This window comes from Prinia subflava, chromosome 3 (genome assembly GCF_021018805.1).
Source record: "Prinia subflava isolate CZ2003 ecotype Zambia chromosome 3, Cam_Psub_1.2, whole genome shotgun sequence".
Lineage (NCBI taxonomy): Eukaryota > Metazoa > Chordata > Aves > Passeriformes > Cisticolidae > Prinia > Prinia subflava.
The window spans coordinates 56,000,590-56,020,811 of record NC_086249.1 but is presented as its reverse complement, the minus strand read 5'-3'; the positions used below and the strand labels follow the sequence as shown (position 1 = coordinate 56,020,811).

The following is a 20,222-nucleotide window of genomic DNA, read 5'->3' as shown; positions in this document are numbered from 1 at the left end:
GAGGTCTGTTACCCCGGAATCCTGCCTTCCTTCCTGTAAATTGTATACATTATTCAAAACACCATTTGATATCATTCATTTGATAAGAATTCAGCCATTATTTTGTTATAATCCAGCCATTTTGTTACTTCCTTTGATGCTAAAATAGACTTCTAATTTCTTGGGAGGCCTTGCTGCTGCACTGGTCGCTGCAGTACTTGCACTCATTGCAAACATTAATTGCTCCATCTTCAGAGCATTCTTGGAAGGAAGTGAAATCTGGAGTATTCCAATTTGATAGCTGGGAAACAGAGTCAAATACAGATTAAGATGACATATTGCTTAACTGTCAAATATCAAGGATCTAATTTTTCAGGACAATTTGCATTTTTGGCAGAAACATCCAGGTGTAATCAAATCACTGTTCCTGTTGAATTTAGTCTTGCTCATAGGCTGAAATATCAAGTTGGATATTTATATTGTGAGCACCACAGATTTGAAAGTGTGTATTCTAAAAGATTTTTCCCAAACTATATAGGAACAACACTTCACCTTTTGAACGATGACTATACATTCTTTCCCAGCTATCCTCTGCTCATTTCATATATTTCCATTTTTGCAATAAGTGAAATCAAGGATTTACAGGAGACATTCTCAGTAATGACTTTTCCTTGATTTATCTGTTCAAGGTGATGCACATTAAAAACAAAACTAAAATCCACAGATGATTATTTAGTTCAAGACTGGACCATGATGTTTTCTGATTGTGATATTGAATCATATTGCAAAGGCAACCTTAATTCTGACATTTCCTGTATCTACTTTGCACTCTCAACATAAAACTAAAGCAGAGGGTTTTTAAGAAAAGGGAAAGAAACAAGAAATACACTTTTCATGTCTTACAGTTTAATGTATTCAGCCCAGTCATCATACAACAGTTCAGAACTTTTAGATCTACTGCAATATGTAACCCTACAAAGCAAAAGTGACTGTAGGAACATATTTTCAATGTAAATCAGTCATTATAGGGTGACAGGCTTCAGAAATAGTTCAAGAAGTAGTTAATAGCAGGCAAGTCATGCCAAATGTCAGGACTCTTTATGTTCATTTCCAATATTGGAAGGAGGATTTCCTTTCACCATAAACTCCCTTTTCTCTGTGTCCCCCTTGCTACGTATCCCTTTGTATCTGTCCCAGTTCCTTCTTCTGCCTTCCTCCTCCCTCCAATCCCACCTTGTGTCATTTGCTAATCTGACTCTTTTCCTTGCTCTGTGTTACATTGCTCTTCTTTTTTCCCAATTTCACATTCTTCCAGCATTCACTTCTGAACTTAGTTTCATGTCACCCTGATTATTTTCTTAATTACTAGCTCTTTCTCTCTCTGTGACCCCCAGCCCCCGGGCTCTGTCTGACCCTTCCTGTTGCCTCCTCCCCTTACCCAGTCGTTTCAAGAGCTGCATTGACATTCCCTCCTCCAGCCTTCCCTGTCGCAAACCACATCTCCGTCTGTAGTGTCTGCTTCCCCCGTCTCCCTGGTCAGGCTCACGTTCCCTACTGGCTTCAGTGCATTTCTCTTTCTTTTTGTGCACCTGCCTGGATATCAGGAAGAGAAGCACTGAGAGCATTCTGTTCCAATTTTAGTATTTAGCATGACAATCGTAGGCAGGAGTGAAAGAGGAGAAAGAATTGCAGGGAAAGAACCACTTCATTCCTGCAGCACTGGAATAAAGCATGCTCAGTACAGATGTGGCCCTTTACCTGCAAAACTGCAAAAGCTTTCCAATGGTTGAAACATTTTCTTGGATTTCGTTTGGGGCAACAAAGACCATATTGTCAAAATCATACAAAATTTCAATTGTGTCCTTACATTTTCTTTATAAATTATATTTTGTAGACTTTGGTATGCACTACAGGAAAATATAATATAAAAATATTTCTTATATTCTATTATTCTATATACATTCCATAATTAAAAATATAATATCACCTCTTGCATTTTTCAGTTTCTGGGGAAAAATACTTACTAGGGAAATACGTTCTTATTCCTCTCAAAAATATATCTCTGTCTCAGTATCTAAGTATGCCTGGGGTAATAATCTTTTTATCCACAGTCACTTTTTCAATTTACTGTGTTGAGCATGCTATGTAGTTCTATAACTAAGCAAACAAAGGTAGGAAAGCTGCAGTGCCCTGTAGGGAAGTGGTGTAATTGAAATACAAAGTGTAATTTCAGCATTTAAGAAAATATTATGCAAGAAAATCATAATTAAAACTAAAGATTTTGTTTACTATTTATTAGAAATAAATGGATACTTGTCAACTTGAAGTTATATCTAATGTTGCTATTTTTAAGTATCACTTTGACGAGTAAGGAATAGAACTAATTTAAGCATAGAAGATAATTGCATTTGTCAATAAGGGGGTATGTTCTGTTCTATTTTTTAGTCATGTAGCACTCATTTAGATTCACTTTTAGTGCATGTAAAGTCTTTTGTAAAATGGAAGCAATAATAAAAAGGAATTTGAATACAAAACTATAAAAAGAAGCAATGCAGGGTATTTTAGGGTTGTGTTTGAGTTTTTTAAATACTGAGTGAATAACAGTTTGCTGCAATAGCCATAAAATGTTAACAAACAATCATAATAAATAATTCAAATTTGGGTCTCAGATGTACTTATGTATTTTTTGGTCAATAGAAAGAGATACTAAGCTATTAGGAGCTGGTGAAGACACTGGTTTAAAATGTTTTCTTTGCTTCTGTTTTAAATAATAATAAAGCAGATTATCCTCTTCTCCATACATATTGTAGGTTCACTAGATGCCTATGCCTAGCTCCCAATCCGGTTTCCCAAGACCCCCTCATCCCACACAAAAAGGTACCATACAAAGACAATGTTTGACTTTTATATACTGTTTTGTTAACAGACCTCTTACTAAGCACTAGAACAATGACATTTACTGCTGCTTTTACTTTCTTATTTCCACTGATTTTTTTCTTCTCATCTGGTTACTTACCATGTATATGCCTGCCTATATTATTATGTTTTCTTTTCCTGTATATACCTACCCCACATTCCCAATTTTCTATCTTCCAGTAGTTCCCCTCCCAAGTCCTGTACCTTCATTTTCATCCTATTTAAACATCAATTGCTTTTTACATTACCTAAAATCCTCTAAAATTGTTCTAGTTCTGCACTATCTTCACCATTGACCATTATTTCCTTGTCATGTTTCTGTCATGTGTTCCTTTTCCCAAAATGCTCACAAATGGTTTTGTGAGCTTATGTCTCAAAGCTATCCTGGTAAGAAGAGGAAGATTAATCAAATTTTCCCTCTTTCATGCTGCCATTTTTTTGTGTTTTCCATTTATTTCAAATTTACTAGCAATTGCCTCAGCTTGTACCTTTTCTGCTTTCTTCCAAATAATTTCCAACTTCTGCATGCCATCATTCCAGCTGCTTGTGAAATCAGCTCCATCATTTTCTCCTAAGTTTTCTTACCCTGCTTAGTTCCCTGACTTCTCAGGTCTATTGGTTGTTTTACCCCAAATGTCTGTTTTTGCTGCAAGAGACCCTTTGCATTTTCTGTGTTCTCAAAGTTCTTCCATCCTGCTCACTCTCAATCAGTTTTTTTCTTCACCTATGCATTCTCCTGTAGCGAAAACTTCTCCTTGTCCATTGGTCAAATTTTCACACTTCAGCTCCTTATTCTGCTGCAAATATTATTTCTTTATTCTAGCGCATTATCAACCTTTTTCCAGATGTGTCTGTTATCTACTCTCCCTGTCCCTTAGCAAAACGAACTTACCCTTTCTAAGCCCTTTCCCACTATCTTCCCTTTCTCTAGTTCTCCACCTCCTCTCTAGGCTCATATTAACTATTCAGTTAAGTTTAATGCTAAGTGGTTTCAGATTATACCTTCCTGCTGTAAGAAAAAGACACACACAGTTACCATGCACACAAAACTTTCCTGGGCCATCTTTTTCCCCTCCTAGAAAGGACAAGGCAGGAAAGAGAGATGTGGTACAGATCCAGAAACAGAGAAAGAAAATAACAGCAACTCAGCACACTGACTGCATGGTCCTATATGAAGTTCCTTGTAAAGCCTTTGAAGGTTACTGAACAAGAGCAAGAAAGAAATTATGATTTAAATTTGCCCATTGCAAGTGTGCATTTTGCTGCCCAAATATTAAGGGGAAGCTGCCCTGCAGTTGCCCTCCACATTAAAAGAAATTGCTTATATACAGCTTTAGTCATTTGCCCTGAAACCTAACCTAAATTGTTTCTGCATTGGTTTGAAACTTCAAACCATTTTTCAACAAGGAAAATCCACATAACAATCTCAGCAACTGATAGTCCTTGATTCTTTCTTGTTATATTTGTGTTTAAAAGATGGGTATCTGAAGGACTTCCACAATGAAAAGCAACTTTTGGAGGTTCTGTGAAGCTACTGCATACAGTTCTATTTCTGATATATAAATCTCAGACAAAAAAGTATGGAAATATGTGATGATATTTTTTATGAGATCAAAAACTTTATTGGAAAAGGCCATTATCAAGACTGTGAAGTCAAGCATTCCAAAATTAGGAAATGGTAGAATTAAGGTTGTCTTCCGCACCTTTGTTCAACTGTCTTTGTGTATATGTCATGATACAATCTTTAATTATATGATTAGATACTGTATTTTTCACAGTATCTTGTCTCATTCAGTGCAGGGGACAAAAATATTGGTGAATAAAGGGATATCTATCCAATATTTTGTTCATCTTCAGTGGTCAGTGTGTCTTCTAATGCTTTATATAATACTTGGTTTACATATAATTTTTCCATAATTATACATCATGCTTTACAGAATAGTTGGAAATTATTATCTAAATTTCTTTCATATACTAAATACTTGTTTTATATATACTTTTTCCATAATTAGACATCATGCTTTACAGAATTAATGATTATCTAAACTTCTTTCATATATTAAATCTTCATTTCATAACACCTGAGGACTTTGCTTCACTAATGCCCTAGGTAGCCATCTCCTAGGGTTGTCTTCTTAACAGTAAGTAAGTAAACTATAAAGTCAGAAGTTTCATTGTAAGACAACATCTGAAAACCATATGGAATTGAATCTTCAGATTCACAGTGATAAAGCTAACCAATACATAAACTGTAATATCATAACATGAGCAGTGTGGCCTAAGGAATGACCATTTTGCTGTGGCATTTTTACAGGTACTAGCTGAGACAGACACAATACATTTTGTGCTCTAGGGCACAGAATCATCCTTTCATCTTTCTTGCAGCCTGTGTCACCTCTAACAGTGTTTCCATCAAGCTTTCTTTTTCTTGGTTCTCCCTCATTTCTGGGTTTTCAATCAATCTTAATAAGAACTTTCAAGTTTTCTAATTTCTTTCTTGACCCTTTTTTCCTCACACCTTTCAATGTGTTTCTTTTTATATCCAGTCATAATTCCAGCCCCTAAAGTTTTGACTTCTTCTGCCTAATTCCCTTGTTAATCAAGATCCAGATGTCTCCAGATACTGACTCATTCTATCCGTAACACGCTTCATTCTATCTGTATGCCACATGTCCAGTTACCCTGGCTTTTCCCTCTAAGAAACCTCAGATTTCTCCCTTGAAGAAACCTCATATGACTTTAGTTGACTTTCTTGCCCTAGCTGTGTTCTGTCTCCCCTCTTTCCTTCTATTTTCAACCACTGGGTTCTGTTCTTGTCTATTAATGCAAAGAATTCAATCCTCCAGCTTCAGTCTCAGTTATTGTCTGCCAATCATTTTAAGTACTTTATTTCACAGTGTCTTCCAGTGCCCTGGTTTCTGTGTTTCTATGTATGTATTTAGCCAGTCTCAGTCACTCCCCCAGTCACATTTTTCTGTCCTTATTTCCAGTTCCAATCACATCAGATTTCTTGTCCTAATTTCTGTAAATCCTTAGTATTTTTTTTGAGTTCATGTTTGTAGACTTAGAGAAGAATACTGTTGGCTGCTAATCATAGATAGGATACATTTTCCAGTGCAGTGCTACTCTCAAATTAACTAATGATTTTTTAAAAATAGTTTTCAATATCCTCAAATGACAGAACATTTATTTCTTTTCTAGGGATATCAGTGTTCTTTGCAGCACATTTAACTGTCTTTTAGTCTTAGACTAAACTGTCTTAGACTAATGAGAAGACATCTTAAGATGTCTTCTTGTTAGTATTTTCTTCATTTATTTTCTGCATGATATTGACTGTGATGACCAGTGCTAAGTACATTTCTTTTATCTGTAGAGTCCTTTCAATAATTGCATCTTTCTCTTAGAGCTTCTATCTCCTATCTCTGCATTTCTGTCTGTTCCTTTCCACATCCCCCTTTATCAAAAGCAATTCCATTTGCATCCATAGCTGTCTAAAGACAAGGTCATCCATCTGCGTAGTGCCATGTAAAACAATGGCCATACGTTCCTAAAGTATTAATTGATTAAACCTAAGGAAAGCACCTAATTCTTTATACATTTTAGCTAGATTTTTCTTGCCTTTTCTTCCTTATTAAAACTCTTGGAACTGCTAAATGTCTCTCTATGTATATCAACTTGTAAATTCTGCATTTTTATTCAATTGACGCTTGCTCATCAGTTATTCTGGTTTTATCACCTCTTAGTAAGTACTATGGATTTGTTGTTACTCATTTATTATTGGATGGGACTTCTGGCAGAAGGGTGCTTGGGTTTAGTATAGAGCCAGAATTCTCAAATGAATGTATCAGGTCATTTGCAAAATGAAAATACATTTTCATTTTCCCGTGTGACATTCCTTCTTCTCTGTTGACCCATTTCAACACAGTGTCAGCTTCTCCTCTACTGTTGCTTTCTCATTTTCTTCCACCTCTGTTTCACCTCCTCTCCTGCCAAGTACTATTTCTAAATATCCCAAATATTTCTTAATGTGTCACTTCCTTGGCCTGCAAGGCAATGTGTGTGTGTATGATCTGGAGCCATGTGGCTGCTGGTTGACCAGGTGGCTGACTAGGAGGTACATGCATTCTGAGGGATCAGAGACAAGCCAGGAGATATGCATTTTCTGCTGGACATCTTGTTGCTGCCTCTTGGCAGCTGGGCAAATCAAACAGTACATGATGCTTCTCAGCAGCTGAAGGGCCAAACAAATGGTTTTTCAAACTGCAAGAGACCCACGGCCCACCTGTTGTGCAGGCCTGCTATAAAGGTTGAACATTTCAGCAGGGAAAAGAAGTCAGGAGCTGGAAACAAAGCTGTCAGAAGCCTGGAAGGCAAAGGGATTTTTTTTCTAGATATGTTGAATAACTGCCCAAGGAAACATCTGCTACTTAGATAGGCTGTTTATGGAAACAAACAGCTGATTATTCTAGACCCATAGAAATATAAAAAGGTTCTGTGAAGCACCAATGACAAAACAGTGGACTGACTTGTTTGGAGATGAACATGTCTGTGATTTTTAGGCCACTTACTCTTATATTCCATTAGTCCAAAATAAAAAACAAACAAACAAAACCCCCCACAAAACAAAATTTTTGAAAAAACCAAACAAAGAACCTAATAATTTCCATTTAATTTGTCAATAAAATTTTATTCAGTTTGGGAGTCAAGAAGCCCTTTGAAGGTCTGCCAGTGTGAAATAACATGTCTTGTGAAAATGTGAGCAATCTAACAGATAGATTTTGCATTTTTCTTTTTACTTGTCTGATTTTCATGTTTCTTCCTTAAGTTTTCTGTTTTTAAGATTTCTAAAGATCAAGACAACTGATTTCAGTTTCTACAGTTTTGGTTAATGGCAGGCATAAGACAAGGCAGTCTCTGTAAGGTGACTGTTCTCCTTTGGGCAATTCTAGCACCTCTCTAGGGTAAGAGTAGTGATTTTAGCAAACAGAAACATGTGGGAAAAACAACAGAATGGAGCAAAGCCATTGTAGTGACCCACTGAGGAGGAATATCTGCTGTTTAGTTATTGATCCCTCTCTGCATGCCAGAGTTTGTCAAACAAATTGATGCACTGATGAAAATGTATGCACATGCCCAGTTCAATTACAGAAGGGTAGTGTATTTTCTGTACTTCTTTTTCTTTCTTACGCTCAAAAGAAAATTTATTTTCAGACCTTATGATGGTCTTAAGGGTAGGACACTGTTAGAATATTAGTGTCTAACCCTCAGTGATGGTTAGTGGAGCTGCCTTACTAACTCCCTTTGGATCGTCCACCTGATTCTATTTTATTTTTGTTCAGTCTTCATAAAATATTTGCTGGTTCAACACTGTTCTTATTGCAGTAACACATAATGCTTCATTTTCCTTCTGATTAGTGCCTTAAACTTCAGCTGCTTTTTGACTTCACTATGTAACACCTTGTATTAATGTCAGGGTCATGCACTTATTATTCATGTGAACAGTGCTATTCACTTCAATGAAATTATATACATAATAATAAATAACAACATTAATCTGTGAGCACCACCTTGAATTTTATTACTGCTGCAGAAGATATGTCTCTGAAAATAGGTTCTCTTAATTTTTATACATTTTAGAAAGAGCTTGGCTCTCTCTATGCACACAAATTTAAATATTTTATTTTATTTTATTTCTCCTAAGCCTTACTAGCTTTACCAGCTCACAAGTTTTAAAGGCTCTTGTTCTACTGATTTTTTTAGCTTGACAGACTATAGAATATAGTTTAGCTTTTAAACCTAGATTCTGTAGTAGACATTTAAAACATCTCTTGCTAGTTCATCTGTCTTTTACTGTTGATACTGGATACTTGATGAGGAAACAGAAGTTAAAGATTTATTTTGTTTCATACTTCATTGACCATGGATAAATACTGAAATTATCTTACAGTGCATGGAAACCAAACAGCAGTAAGTATGTTCCCTATTCCCCTGACCAGGAGTCAGTGCTTTGGCAGGTTTTCAACCCAAACTAATCAATTAAAAACAACATTGATTAACTTAAACAGAAGGTGATATTGATTGCAAGCAGTAACCTATAAATAGACAATTGTTTCATAGTGTTCACAGGTCATTGTTAGCTACACCTTTAAACTTCAAGGTACATAATCCTGTTATCTATCACCCAAAAAGCAAAGGAAGAGAACAAAATGAATATACAGTTATATGTATGTTAGATGTTGCAAAGTACTCTTCTTCAACTCTCTCATTCAACACTTTTACATAAAATTTTTCACATTTTATTTGAAATTGCTATCTATTGCAATTTACGTCTCATTTTATAGCTATATATATATATGAAACTGATGGAAATCAAATATGTTCTGACTTTTCTGCTGAGATGAATGGTTAATCAATCAGATTTTCTTCCAACATGGTGCTTTAGTTCACTTTTAAAGAAACTGTATGTAAAATTAATGACTAAGCATGAACAGAGTCAAGTGGGAAAATTCAGAACAATAAGAATATTTTAAAAACTCCACACTGTGCTCCAGAGGCTATTAAGACTTTATATAGAATTGTTTTGACTTTCATTTTCATTCATCCTACATACTGATCTTATTCAAAGAGGGAAGGATAGGATGGATGTATTCTTGCCTAATAGACTTCACCCCAGTTGTCTTGCTACCTGGGAAGGATGGGCGCTGCAAGGCACCATCCTAGGTATTTTTATTTCTCATAAGTACTCTGTTCCCTTTTTCTTCTCCTTCCGAAGATGGCTGAAATCTGATCAGGCAGGTAGAATATATATTTTTAGCATAGTCTCATCAGCTAAAAAATAAATAACATTTTCGCTTTTTAGAGAAAGAACTAAAATGCTTGGGTTTTTTATAAACCAGGATGAAAAATTGATTAAAACAACATTATTTCAGTGAAACGGTATTTCTATAGCCTACCATGAAACAGGTATAAATGAATTGAATTTCTAGTTCATTCATGGCTGGACTATAATCCTGCATGTTCTGAGGCTGGTTGAGGAGCTAGATCTGCTGGCTGTAAGCTGTTTATCAGTATTTGCCTATACAGTGTGTAGAGAGCTGTCTCTTTTTCTCTTTTTTATATTTTTTTTCCTCTGCCACATTTACTACATCTTAGACAACTATTGGAAAGTGACATCACATCATGTTAAGATATGTCATAAAGAGGATTGTTTCTTGGCATTAGTTTTTAAGCTTCGTAAAGATTTAAAATTTCCTGGTATTTGTGTATTATACCCATATAAAGGAACTTTATCTTTCAGTATTGCTGTTGCATTCTTCTATTAAATCCTTAAGGCCTCACCATCAACAGATGTCAAAATATTTAATGATTTGAGATTTTTCTAATAGGTGTACTTCCCCTGTGACTTGTGTGAAGAATGAGGGAGACAACTCTTACACCAAAATAACAGTAATATTTTTCAATTCTTCTAAAAGTACTGTGCTTTGGAGAACTAAGAATGTAGACTAACTGCTAGTAACTAGTAGCAAGTTACTTTATCCATTTAGCACACATAGGAGGAAGTCTATCAGACAGGGAGATCCATATGCCCTTCCTGAAAGGTGCTACAGCTTGAGTAGATAAAAAGAAGCATCCAATCCAGATTGGGTTTCAAATATTGAATTTCAGGTTCAGTGAGACTTAAACCATTAAATATGAATGGTCTCCATCCTATTCAGTGGCCTGTTTTGGCAAACAGCCACCATCTGCATCAAAGAAGAAAAACTTTCTAAGCAAGCCATGTGAGCTAATCTACCAAGGAAGGTCATAATCAATTTTCTATCTTATCCCTGCATGTCTGAAACTCTGAGATGAGGTTTTCAGAGAGAAGTTAAGGTATTCTTATCCTCACATTAATTCTCACACTATTTAAAAAGTTATCTGATTGTGCACAAGTAGATGACTTGTGCTACTTGAGATGCTGCTCTGCATCTGAGACATCTGCATCATGCCTCCAGAAGATCCAGGCCTTTCTGGAGCAGCAGCTGCAAGCAGCCTTACAGGATGTGGAAGTCTGACTCAAACCATAGCAGATGTTGAACCAATCCCTTTTGCTCATTTAGAATGCCTTTGAACATAAAGATGTTCTACACTTGGGTTATATTAAATGGAAATTCATAGTTTATTGCATATATTGAATAAAAATATATTTATCATTTTTTTAATTCTAAAGGGAAGGCATATGCCATTTTTGCACACAAACATTCATGAGAGAAATTATCTCTAGATCTAGCTCTCCTGTTATTTGTGGACTGTCTTTTATTTAACATAGCATTTGACTGAGATAGGAAAAAGTCAAATTGGGAGAAAAAGTTGCGGGTGTTTTTTAATTATTTTTAAAGACTCCCAAACTGACTGTCTTTCAAAAGGATCTGATAATATTTACCATGTGTGACTCAAAATCAGCTCTTTGGCCAAATAGACAAATGGTCCCAGATATAGCAGCCCTGAACTTTGCTAATGTGTCCTAGCATATTCTAGTACTTTCTCTGTTTTTTGGAACATCTTTGACTTCTATCTGTACATTCAATATTAAAATCTTTTCATAGCTACCTCTTTTTTCTTTGTGATTTGAAACAAACAAATGATTTTGCCCATGAAGCTTGCAAGAGTAATCATATTTTAAAAATATCTAAAGAAGCAAAGTTGGTCTTTAGAAGACATTCAACAGAATGTATTTATTAAGCAGGTGTAACTCTTTTCAGCTGCTGGTGTAAATAAGTACATTGAAACAAAACAAAGTAAGGCATTAAGCTGAAGGAAGGCATGTTTGTGCATAATAGTTCTGAGAAACTGTTTAAGGACAGATTATTCATGAGAAAACACTTATTTTTTTAAATCTACAAAAATTAGCTAGTCCAAAATTACTTTGTTAAATTTTGGTTATTTTCAGAGGAAACTTAATCTATTATAATGTTTCTGCATGAATATAAGTTTTAGTAAATAGATATTTATTTTTTCATTTGTGTTGATTCCAATTTGCAGCCTTGTGGCTGTCTCAGATAAATTGTTTTGAGCTGTGCCAGGAGTAACTGGAAATCTACTAGAAATTTTTTCATTGTAATATCTGAACAACTTTGCAGTCTTTAATGGATTTAGTCTTCACATCAGGAAATACTCCTGTGATGCAGAACAAAGCAATTATCGTTATATATAGAGGGGCTGAGGAGCTTGATCATGGATATATCAGAAATCTGTGGTATATCAGAAACGGAGCCTAAATCTTGCAAGAGCTAAAGATTTTATTCTGCCCTTCATGTTTTGCCCTCCCCTCTGTATATTCTGTCATGCTTTCTCATTGTACAGACATATGGAAAACTAGATGGAATTTACCAACTTGAATATCAGTGACAGGATTTATGTCCCAAAACTCCATGCTAACAGGATACATGGAGCACATCATGTGTGCCTGCTCTGCCCTTGCTCAGAGTGATGGCTAACCTCTGTGAATATCAGGGTAATGACACCTGGTCTAAGTGTTTTCAAGTCTCTTCTTTGTTAGACAAAGCTTTGAAAATGGAACACCATATGCTGCCTAGGATTATTTGATTATTACTTGATCTTATATGAGTGCTACTTACATACCAAGTTGACCCTGTGTTTTCATCTTTTGTAAAAAAGACCTGATATAAAGTGTAGATTCTGGTACTTCTACATAAATATAACCAGTTTGATTAAAACACCTTGCGTAAAGACATTTCAAAGGTTTGAAGCTACAGTAGTGGAGAATGGATTATTTAATTAGTGTAGGTTCTACCAGCTCCCTAACCCAAAGTTGCACTGAACTTTATTTCTTCAGCTTTCCTGTGTACACACAAGCTCAATACTTGCTATAGTTTTACTCACTTTTACTCTCAGAAGTGAAGATAAACCAGTATGAGCTTTTTGTGGTTCAGAAGCTGAAAGCGTGTATGCATTACTACCCTTTTAATGTTTTAGTCAAAAACACAAAGAAGATAAAACATTTAATTAAACCTGAGCCATCAAAAGCAAATCTGTCCACAAGTATGTTAGGGCAACAGCAGTGTTTTATGTGAAAAAATATTTTAATCTATTTCCTCTAAGAGGTAAACTGACCTCTTGCCAGCAGTGGGGCAAAATTAAATTTTGTTTAATTTAACAAAATTAAATATTTTGTTGTGATCATCCCTCCCTATGTCCCCTACAATAGTATGGAAATTACTGTCCCGTATGACCAGGTAAACTAAAGTTATTGAAGGAATGTAACCAAATGATGACTTCCCTTAAAACTCTACACAAATATTGAGGGGAGATGATGACTATGAGATGTTAGTGACTGTGTTGGTAAATGCCTGTGATTTATATGGGGAGTTATATATGTCCATGAACCTGTATTCTCATCACATTATGGATTCAGGCAGCATTCCTGATCTCAGGTGTTTCTGTCAGACTCATCTGCAAAACCAGGCTTCAGACCTGAAGAGTTGTAGTGAGTTCATCTTGTAAGCATTGCATGAGGGTCTTCTTAACTGTGGACAGCACTATAGGAGGATGCTTATTTGGAATCATCACTCCAATATGAAGCATTTTGATAAGGAGTAATGCACAAGGTGAAGGGTAAGGCAAAACCTTTCAAGTACTGTGTTTCTACTTGTTAAAAGGGAAGAGCTAGTGAAGGAATTAGAAGAGAGTGACAATTCAAAGAAGCAGAGTAGGAAAATATTTTTGCCATACAAATTTGTTTATACAACTTAGACAGAAACTTTAGTAGGTGAGATATGAGGAGAACCATCATATGAATTTATAGCTAGAAAGAGGGATAGAAGAATGAGGGGCAAAGTCTTTTTATGAGAATAAATTTAGACACTATGTTGTAATGAAGAGTCAGAAGTTACAAACAAGCAGAATACCTTGATTTTGAACTTTACTGACAGAGAAGATTAAAAGAGTTGTTCATAGTGACTAAGAGTAGTAGTAGTGGGGAAGATGAGGAATCTGAAGGGGTGAATGATTAACAGCTCTGTTTTCTCATACTGAGATTGTCAGAGCAGCGACATATGCACACAGAGGATCAGAAAAGCAGACTGAGGTTTTATGTCAGACAGAAGGGAACAGACCTGGAGTACAAAGGGCCGTGTCAATTGTCAACATGGATATGGTGACTGAATTTCAGTTTATAGATTAAACTACTCAGATACAGAGTACAGAGAGACAATGTCAGGAAGATCGTAGCCCTCAGAAAGTTGAGGAAGGAGCAAAAAATGTCAAACTGAGAAAGAAGTTAGCAATGTGGAGGGAGAATAAGATCCCAACAAAAAGAGAACAGTATTTGAATGCTAGAAGCTTTTTAGGAAATGCTAGGCTAGAATATGGATGGTATGAGATATGGTATGAGGTGTTAGTTCTAATATTTGTTTGTATAGAAGTCATTAACACAGATATATTTAATAAAAGTTTGAAAAATCAGCTGACTAGCAACAGAACTGATGGTCAAAGAGGAAGGCAACTTCCCAGCATTTTGCAAGAATCGTGTTCATTCATGTTTTTAACACATTCTTAGCAAATTAGGAACATGGACATATTATATCCATGTTGTTAAGCAATAGGTAGCTACAGGAAGGTTTCATAGATTTTAACTTTTTATCAGTGATGTACCTAAAGACATCAGGATTTTATAATAAACTATTACAGTGTGAGTTCTTGAAATTTTATTGGGTAGTTTTTCTAAACCTCTGTGGTAGGTGCATTTAAGGATTTTGTTAGTTGTGGTAATCAGCTTTCAAAAAAGGCTAACACATGGCTGCATTTTCTCTCCTTGTGTTTTTGAAGAGAAAAATCTCTATTTTGGTCAGATGCCATAGATTTGCCACCTAACTGAAATAAGAAATAAATGGTATCAAGTCATTGCACTTTATTATCTGATTCTAGATAAAGGTGTATAGACAGCAAAACTTTCTATGGGAGGTGCCTTCAGATGGAACTTGGTAAACCTGCAGGGGAGGGAGAAGTTAATATTTTAAAGGGGCCACATAATCTTCCATTACCTTTAATTCTGCAACAAGCTAAGAAATAGAGAGTGTAAGTGAGCAGATGTTCTTAACAGCCTTCTAGCAGCCTGTTTTTGTAGAGTGCCAGCTAGTGATTTTCACTGCTTGTGGAAAACCGGCTTTGTAGTGGCGTACGTGTTAAGGAGAGCAAGTGAAAATCCACCTCTATGTACTTTGTAAGATGCATGTATGTATATTCATGTTATGGAAAAAGAAAATTATGTTATCAGATTTGGAGGGGATATCGTAACTCTTTTGCTAGAGCAATGTTTTTACTAGGAGCTTAAGCTGCAGAAAAAACATATTATACCTTGGGTATTGCATGTAATAAAATATGATTTAAATGAAAGATATTGAAATAAAAGTTTCAATTTAGGAACTTGAGTGTAGTGCTGTGAAAAGCCTAGTCGATTATGTTTATAGCTTTATCTTTTCCCAGGAAGAAGTGTAGGGATTCCTTGTGCTTTATGCAAGTACAGTAGGTTTTAGATAACAGGATCAGGTCCACAATTTGCCTTTTTTAAAACCTACAATAAAAAATGAAAATAAATGACACCACCATACAAACTACAAAGGTGAAAAAAATGCTGTATCTTGCATATTCCTACCTCCTGTGGCTAGGGACAGAATGCAGACATGCCACAATAATGTTTTTTATTTCTACTGTTCAAACCATATTAATGAGAACATCATTTTGGAGAACTAATTATTTCTATTTGTCTTGTGTCACACTTTCTAATTCCCCTATATTAGCACAGCCAAAGCAAATTAATTGCTTTTCCAGCAGTTGAACCTTGTCCAAGAATGAGCTCACATTCCCTTCCAGTTTTGCAGTTTCTAGGAGTGCATTGTGTCAAAAATTTCTCTTGATACTAAACATAGCCCAGAGAATATCTTTGCAGATTTCTGTTGCTGCTCACTTGATGAAATTTATAAGTTTAAGTGACCCACTAGGAAAGATAAAGTTCTTAGCTGCAAGATTATACATCAAAACAGTTAAAGTGAAATTAAAATTAAATGAATGAATCTCACTGAAGCAAAAAAAGCAGTAATTAATGGTTCCCTTAATTGTCTTCATAAAATATTTGCATGGGTCTAATTTGCATAATTTGCATGTATTAATTAATCTTTCAAAGGAATTTTGTGCTGAGAGAAGCCAAAAAATCTCTTTGTTTTATTTAACATCTAATGAAATATTTATCTTCGTTAATGAACTTCTCATCTTCATTAAAATAAAAATTGCACAAGTTTGTATGTTTTAAATGTTTTTATAATTGAAGTATAGAAAAAAAATCTCTTCAGACCTACAGTATCTGAAAAACAAACACATTATTGCATATTCTGTGTCATTTTGACTACAGCAACATTTAAATTTGGAGAAACCCTCTTCCCTCTACTAAAGCTTTTCAAGGACTTTAAAATTATTTCAGTTTTATCTAAATGGATGATAATTTTCGTTTTTTTAATATTTTACAAATAGGGCTGACTAAGTAAACATTTTGGTATTTTTTTATTATTGTCAACCAGTGATACTTCAGAGACTTAATAGAACAGATATTATGCATAGAAAAAGAAACTAGCATCATAGGCTGGAGTTTAAACTACTGCAGAAGTGTGTACATGATATAGGGTTAGTTTATACTCTACAAGACTAACAGTTGAGGAAAAAAGCAAACAGTTTGTGAGTTACTGCCTGGCGTTTGATGATTGAACTTGGAGTAAGATTGGTGAACCTAAGTTACAAAGGACAGTCCTGGCTGCAGTTATCAGCAGCTTTGAGACAGGATCCAAAATAGCCAGACATGCAAAATGAGAATATGCAGTGAAAAAAATATTAAAAAATCATCAGATTAGAAGAAATTAAGAATTTATTAAGAAGAAATTAAGAAATTATTTACAGAATTTTATTCTGTAAATAAAAAAAAATATAAATGGACAATGATTGAGTGTTTTGGGAAAAAAGTAAAGGCTATTACTTAAAACAAGGACCACCTAAAATCCCAGAGTAATCTATCAGCTACTTAATATTGGTGGAAATAGAGTCTGGGCAAAGAAGAGAAAGTATGGCTAAAATAGTGTCTATACAGAATATTAAAATTGTGCATAGTAAGAGAGGTGAAAAGGAGTTTCATTCACTTCAAGGATGAGTACAGCATTATTGGAATAATGAAAATATACTTGAAATAAGGAAATGATTGGGGGGTTATAATTTACAAGAAATTATATTTACACAGTGAAACAGCGCAATGGGATTTTTACTCATTTTCAATATGCCTGCATTTGCTTAAATCCTTGAACAAGTTTATAAACATGTTAATGTGTTTGCGTTCATTTTAGACACGCAATACCTGAGAAAGCCAGGCCTGCAGAGACCAAAAAGTAGCTGCTCTTTAAGAGTGCTTCAGAATTTAATAAACAGGATGTTTAAGCTATCAAGATGGTAAACAGAGTCATATATTCTTTACTACATTATCCTATAATTTTTTCAACTGATAAGATATAGTGGGACTTTGCTGATACCATAATGGCAGTATAGATATTGCTCGGTGTTATGGAGGTGTGGAATAGCTGCTGAGGCAATGTAATTATCTATAAAATACCCAAACAATATCAGTGGGAGGGATATGTTCCACTTCACACATTTGTGGGGTAGATGTCTTTATCTGAGCTATTTGGCTGGACTCCTGTTAAAGTCAATGAAGAGTAATAGACACATCTCTCCCTTTGAAGAAAATGAGTCACAACTTCCAAGTTTCTTCATTGATTGTAAAGGGAGTCTGCTAAACCAGCTCAAATGCATCTACGTACACTGCAGGTGTCTGGAGTTAATGTGATGAATTTCATGTGTTGTGTATTTTCCTTTTTGCTTGCCTCAGAATTCCAGCATCACTTGTGACAGTAATCACGCTACGAGCAGCTGCATTTCAGTCACTTCTTGTAACTACTGATGTTAGAAATGGATAATTTTGCATCAGTTCTGAAAAAATATCCAAGCTTGACAATTCCTTTTCTGTTTCATATAATTCTGAACAGTTTTTAAAGTTGCATAAAGCATGACTCTCAAATGTAGAAAAGACAACTTGAATTCTGCATTAATACAGAAGCTTTGCAGCATTTGTTTCATTTGAATGCTACCACACAAGGCACAAGACATGAAACAAGAGTCAGAGAAGCATTCTGAAAACTCTGAAATAAGAACAGAAGCAGCCATAAACTGAAAGATAGAAAAAGAGATAGATGAAGTACCAAGAAAAGAGATGGATGGAAGTATCACGGAACTGTAGCAGAGAAAATAGTATCATATTACTCATGCAGTTGCATTATATTACTGTAACTTTATTACTGTATCATCACTGATTTGTAATGGACAACTAGTTAATGTTTTGCCTTTTAAATGTAGTTATGCTTGCAAACAAGACATGGGCTGGAATTAACTTGATGTAGCATAGAAGTTTTCACGGTAGACATCTATGTCTGTGCTTGCCACCGTTGACCCTCACCGGAGGGAGTGGAAAGAAATATCTATAGAGGAGTTCATCCCATTATAAATTATAGTTTTAGTACCCCAGTATAGACTGCTACAAACAAATTTAGTAAGCTCAATCATATTCCAGAAAAGCTGGATTCAGTTTCTGGAGGTGAGAAAGCAATTACATTGGTGATTGTTGTTTGCAGTGCATGAAGTTTTTTTCCCATACAATAAATCCATTTTATAGCAAGGGTTGTAATTATACTCCAAGATTGTCTAATTGCAAAGAATTGATGTAGCATTTGACATAGTTACAAGAAGTATATGCTAAGGAGTCACTGTTTTGCCCATTTTACATTTTTCAGCAAAGAATTGAGTGGATAATATTGATTTCAGAATTAAAATGGTACCATTTGTTGGGGTGGCTTATGTGGTTTACATCTGATGTTTTGCCTTTGAATGGCAAAGGAATACCTTATTTTGCATGCTTCAGGGCATTTTTAACCAATGTCTGAAGCTGAAAACAAGTTTTTATGCATAAAGAAAGAAATAATATCCACTGATTTCTTGATAGCAGCACTGATGCTTTGGTGTCACACAAAGGTGTTGTGAAACTTAATTAATATTTGTAAAGTATTCTGGATCCTGGATGAAAGGCACAGTAGAAGTTCAGTTATGTTATTAACTTCTGCTTTTATATTTTCTTTGGTGATGGATCAGAGTCCTAAGCATTAAAAAGTGGCGAAGACAGGCGATGCAAGATACAGCAATTTACAACTATTATCAGCTAATTATAGTTAGTTTCAAACCTTATACAAGGAAATAGCTGGAGAAATATTTTATGGAGAAATATTTTATTAGCAAACTAATACTTGATAGCCTAAATTTTGTGTAAATGTACCTTACCTGAATCATCATATGAGAAAAAATTAATAGACTGACTTAATTATTCTGCATTAGATCAGAAATGGTATGTTAGTGAGTGACAGCATTTTGGTGTAGTACAGGATAGTCTTTCATAATCCTAAAATAACTGAGGGGTCAGAAATCCTGTTGAGGAGAATAAAAGTTCAACATTCACTTAAAATATTCAAGAGGCAAAAAAGAAAAAGCAGTTACACTTAAAATGTAAATAAAACTGTACTGTGAGATTTTATCAGGCAGGCAGCCCTTTGTGCAGTGTTAAGAGTTAAGAAGGCAATCATCTTCCTGAAATATCACTCCAACTTAATTGCTCTATTTTGTCAGTTGGAGAAAAAGAAAAAAAGATAATCTTGCCATCAATAAAGCTATATTAACATTAACTAGCTGAGGGTCTCATGGTTTAATTTCAAAGTGGGCAAAGATTTTAGGTTTTGTCCTTTCTCCCTTGGGCAGTAATATTAAAAAAGGAGGCATTTTTGTGTCCATGAGAAATACGAAATGTTTATGATACTTTAAGATAAACAAATTTTTAATATGCCTGTAATACTCATAAAAATTTCATACTGTAAACCAGAAAAGCAAGAAATTGCTATGTTAAATCTACTGTAATTCTAAAAACAGTGTTTTCTTGCAGTAGCTATTTTTATATTGATATGATTAAGAATAAAATGAAACAATTTAGCCTTTGTGTAATTTAAGAATTCAGCTTTCCTGTGGATTTGATGTGGAATTTGACCCATCTCTATTAGTATCTCAAGTTCCCATGAAATTAAAAAAAAAAATCAGCTATGAAAAGGAAGTATAAAGGAAGTGAAACTAAAATTAACACATTTGGAAGGACTACTTAGCCAGCATCACGTTCTATCTAAGCTAAAATCCGCTGTCAGCAT

General features: G+C 34.9%; 1 protein-coding gene across 6 annotated transcripts in view; it reads left to right on the top strand.

Moving 5' to 3' along the window:
* Window positions 1-20,222, top strand: part of DACH1 (dachshund family transcription factor 1) — a 353,355-nt gene that overhangs the window by 318,228 nt on the left and 14,905 nt on the right. For 2 of the 6 annotated variants that reach the window (XM_063392207.1, XM_063392210.1), the window contains one exon: window positions 2,790-2,856. The exons of the other annotated variants lie outside the window; for them this stretch is intronic. In XM_063392207.1, coding sequence (XP_063248277.1) covers window positions 2,790-2,812 — 23 coding nt within the window. In that variant the 3' untranslated portion in view covers window positions 2,813-2,856. The remainder of the gene's footprint in view (window positions 1-2,789; window positions 2,857-20,222) is intronic. 6 annotated transcript variants of the gene reach the window in all.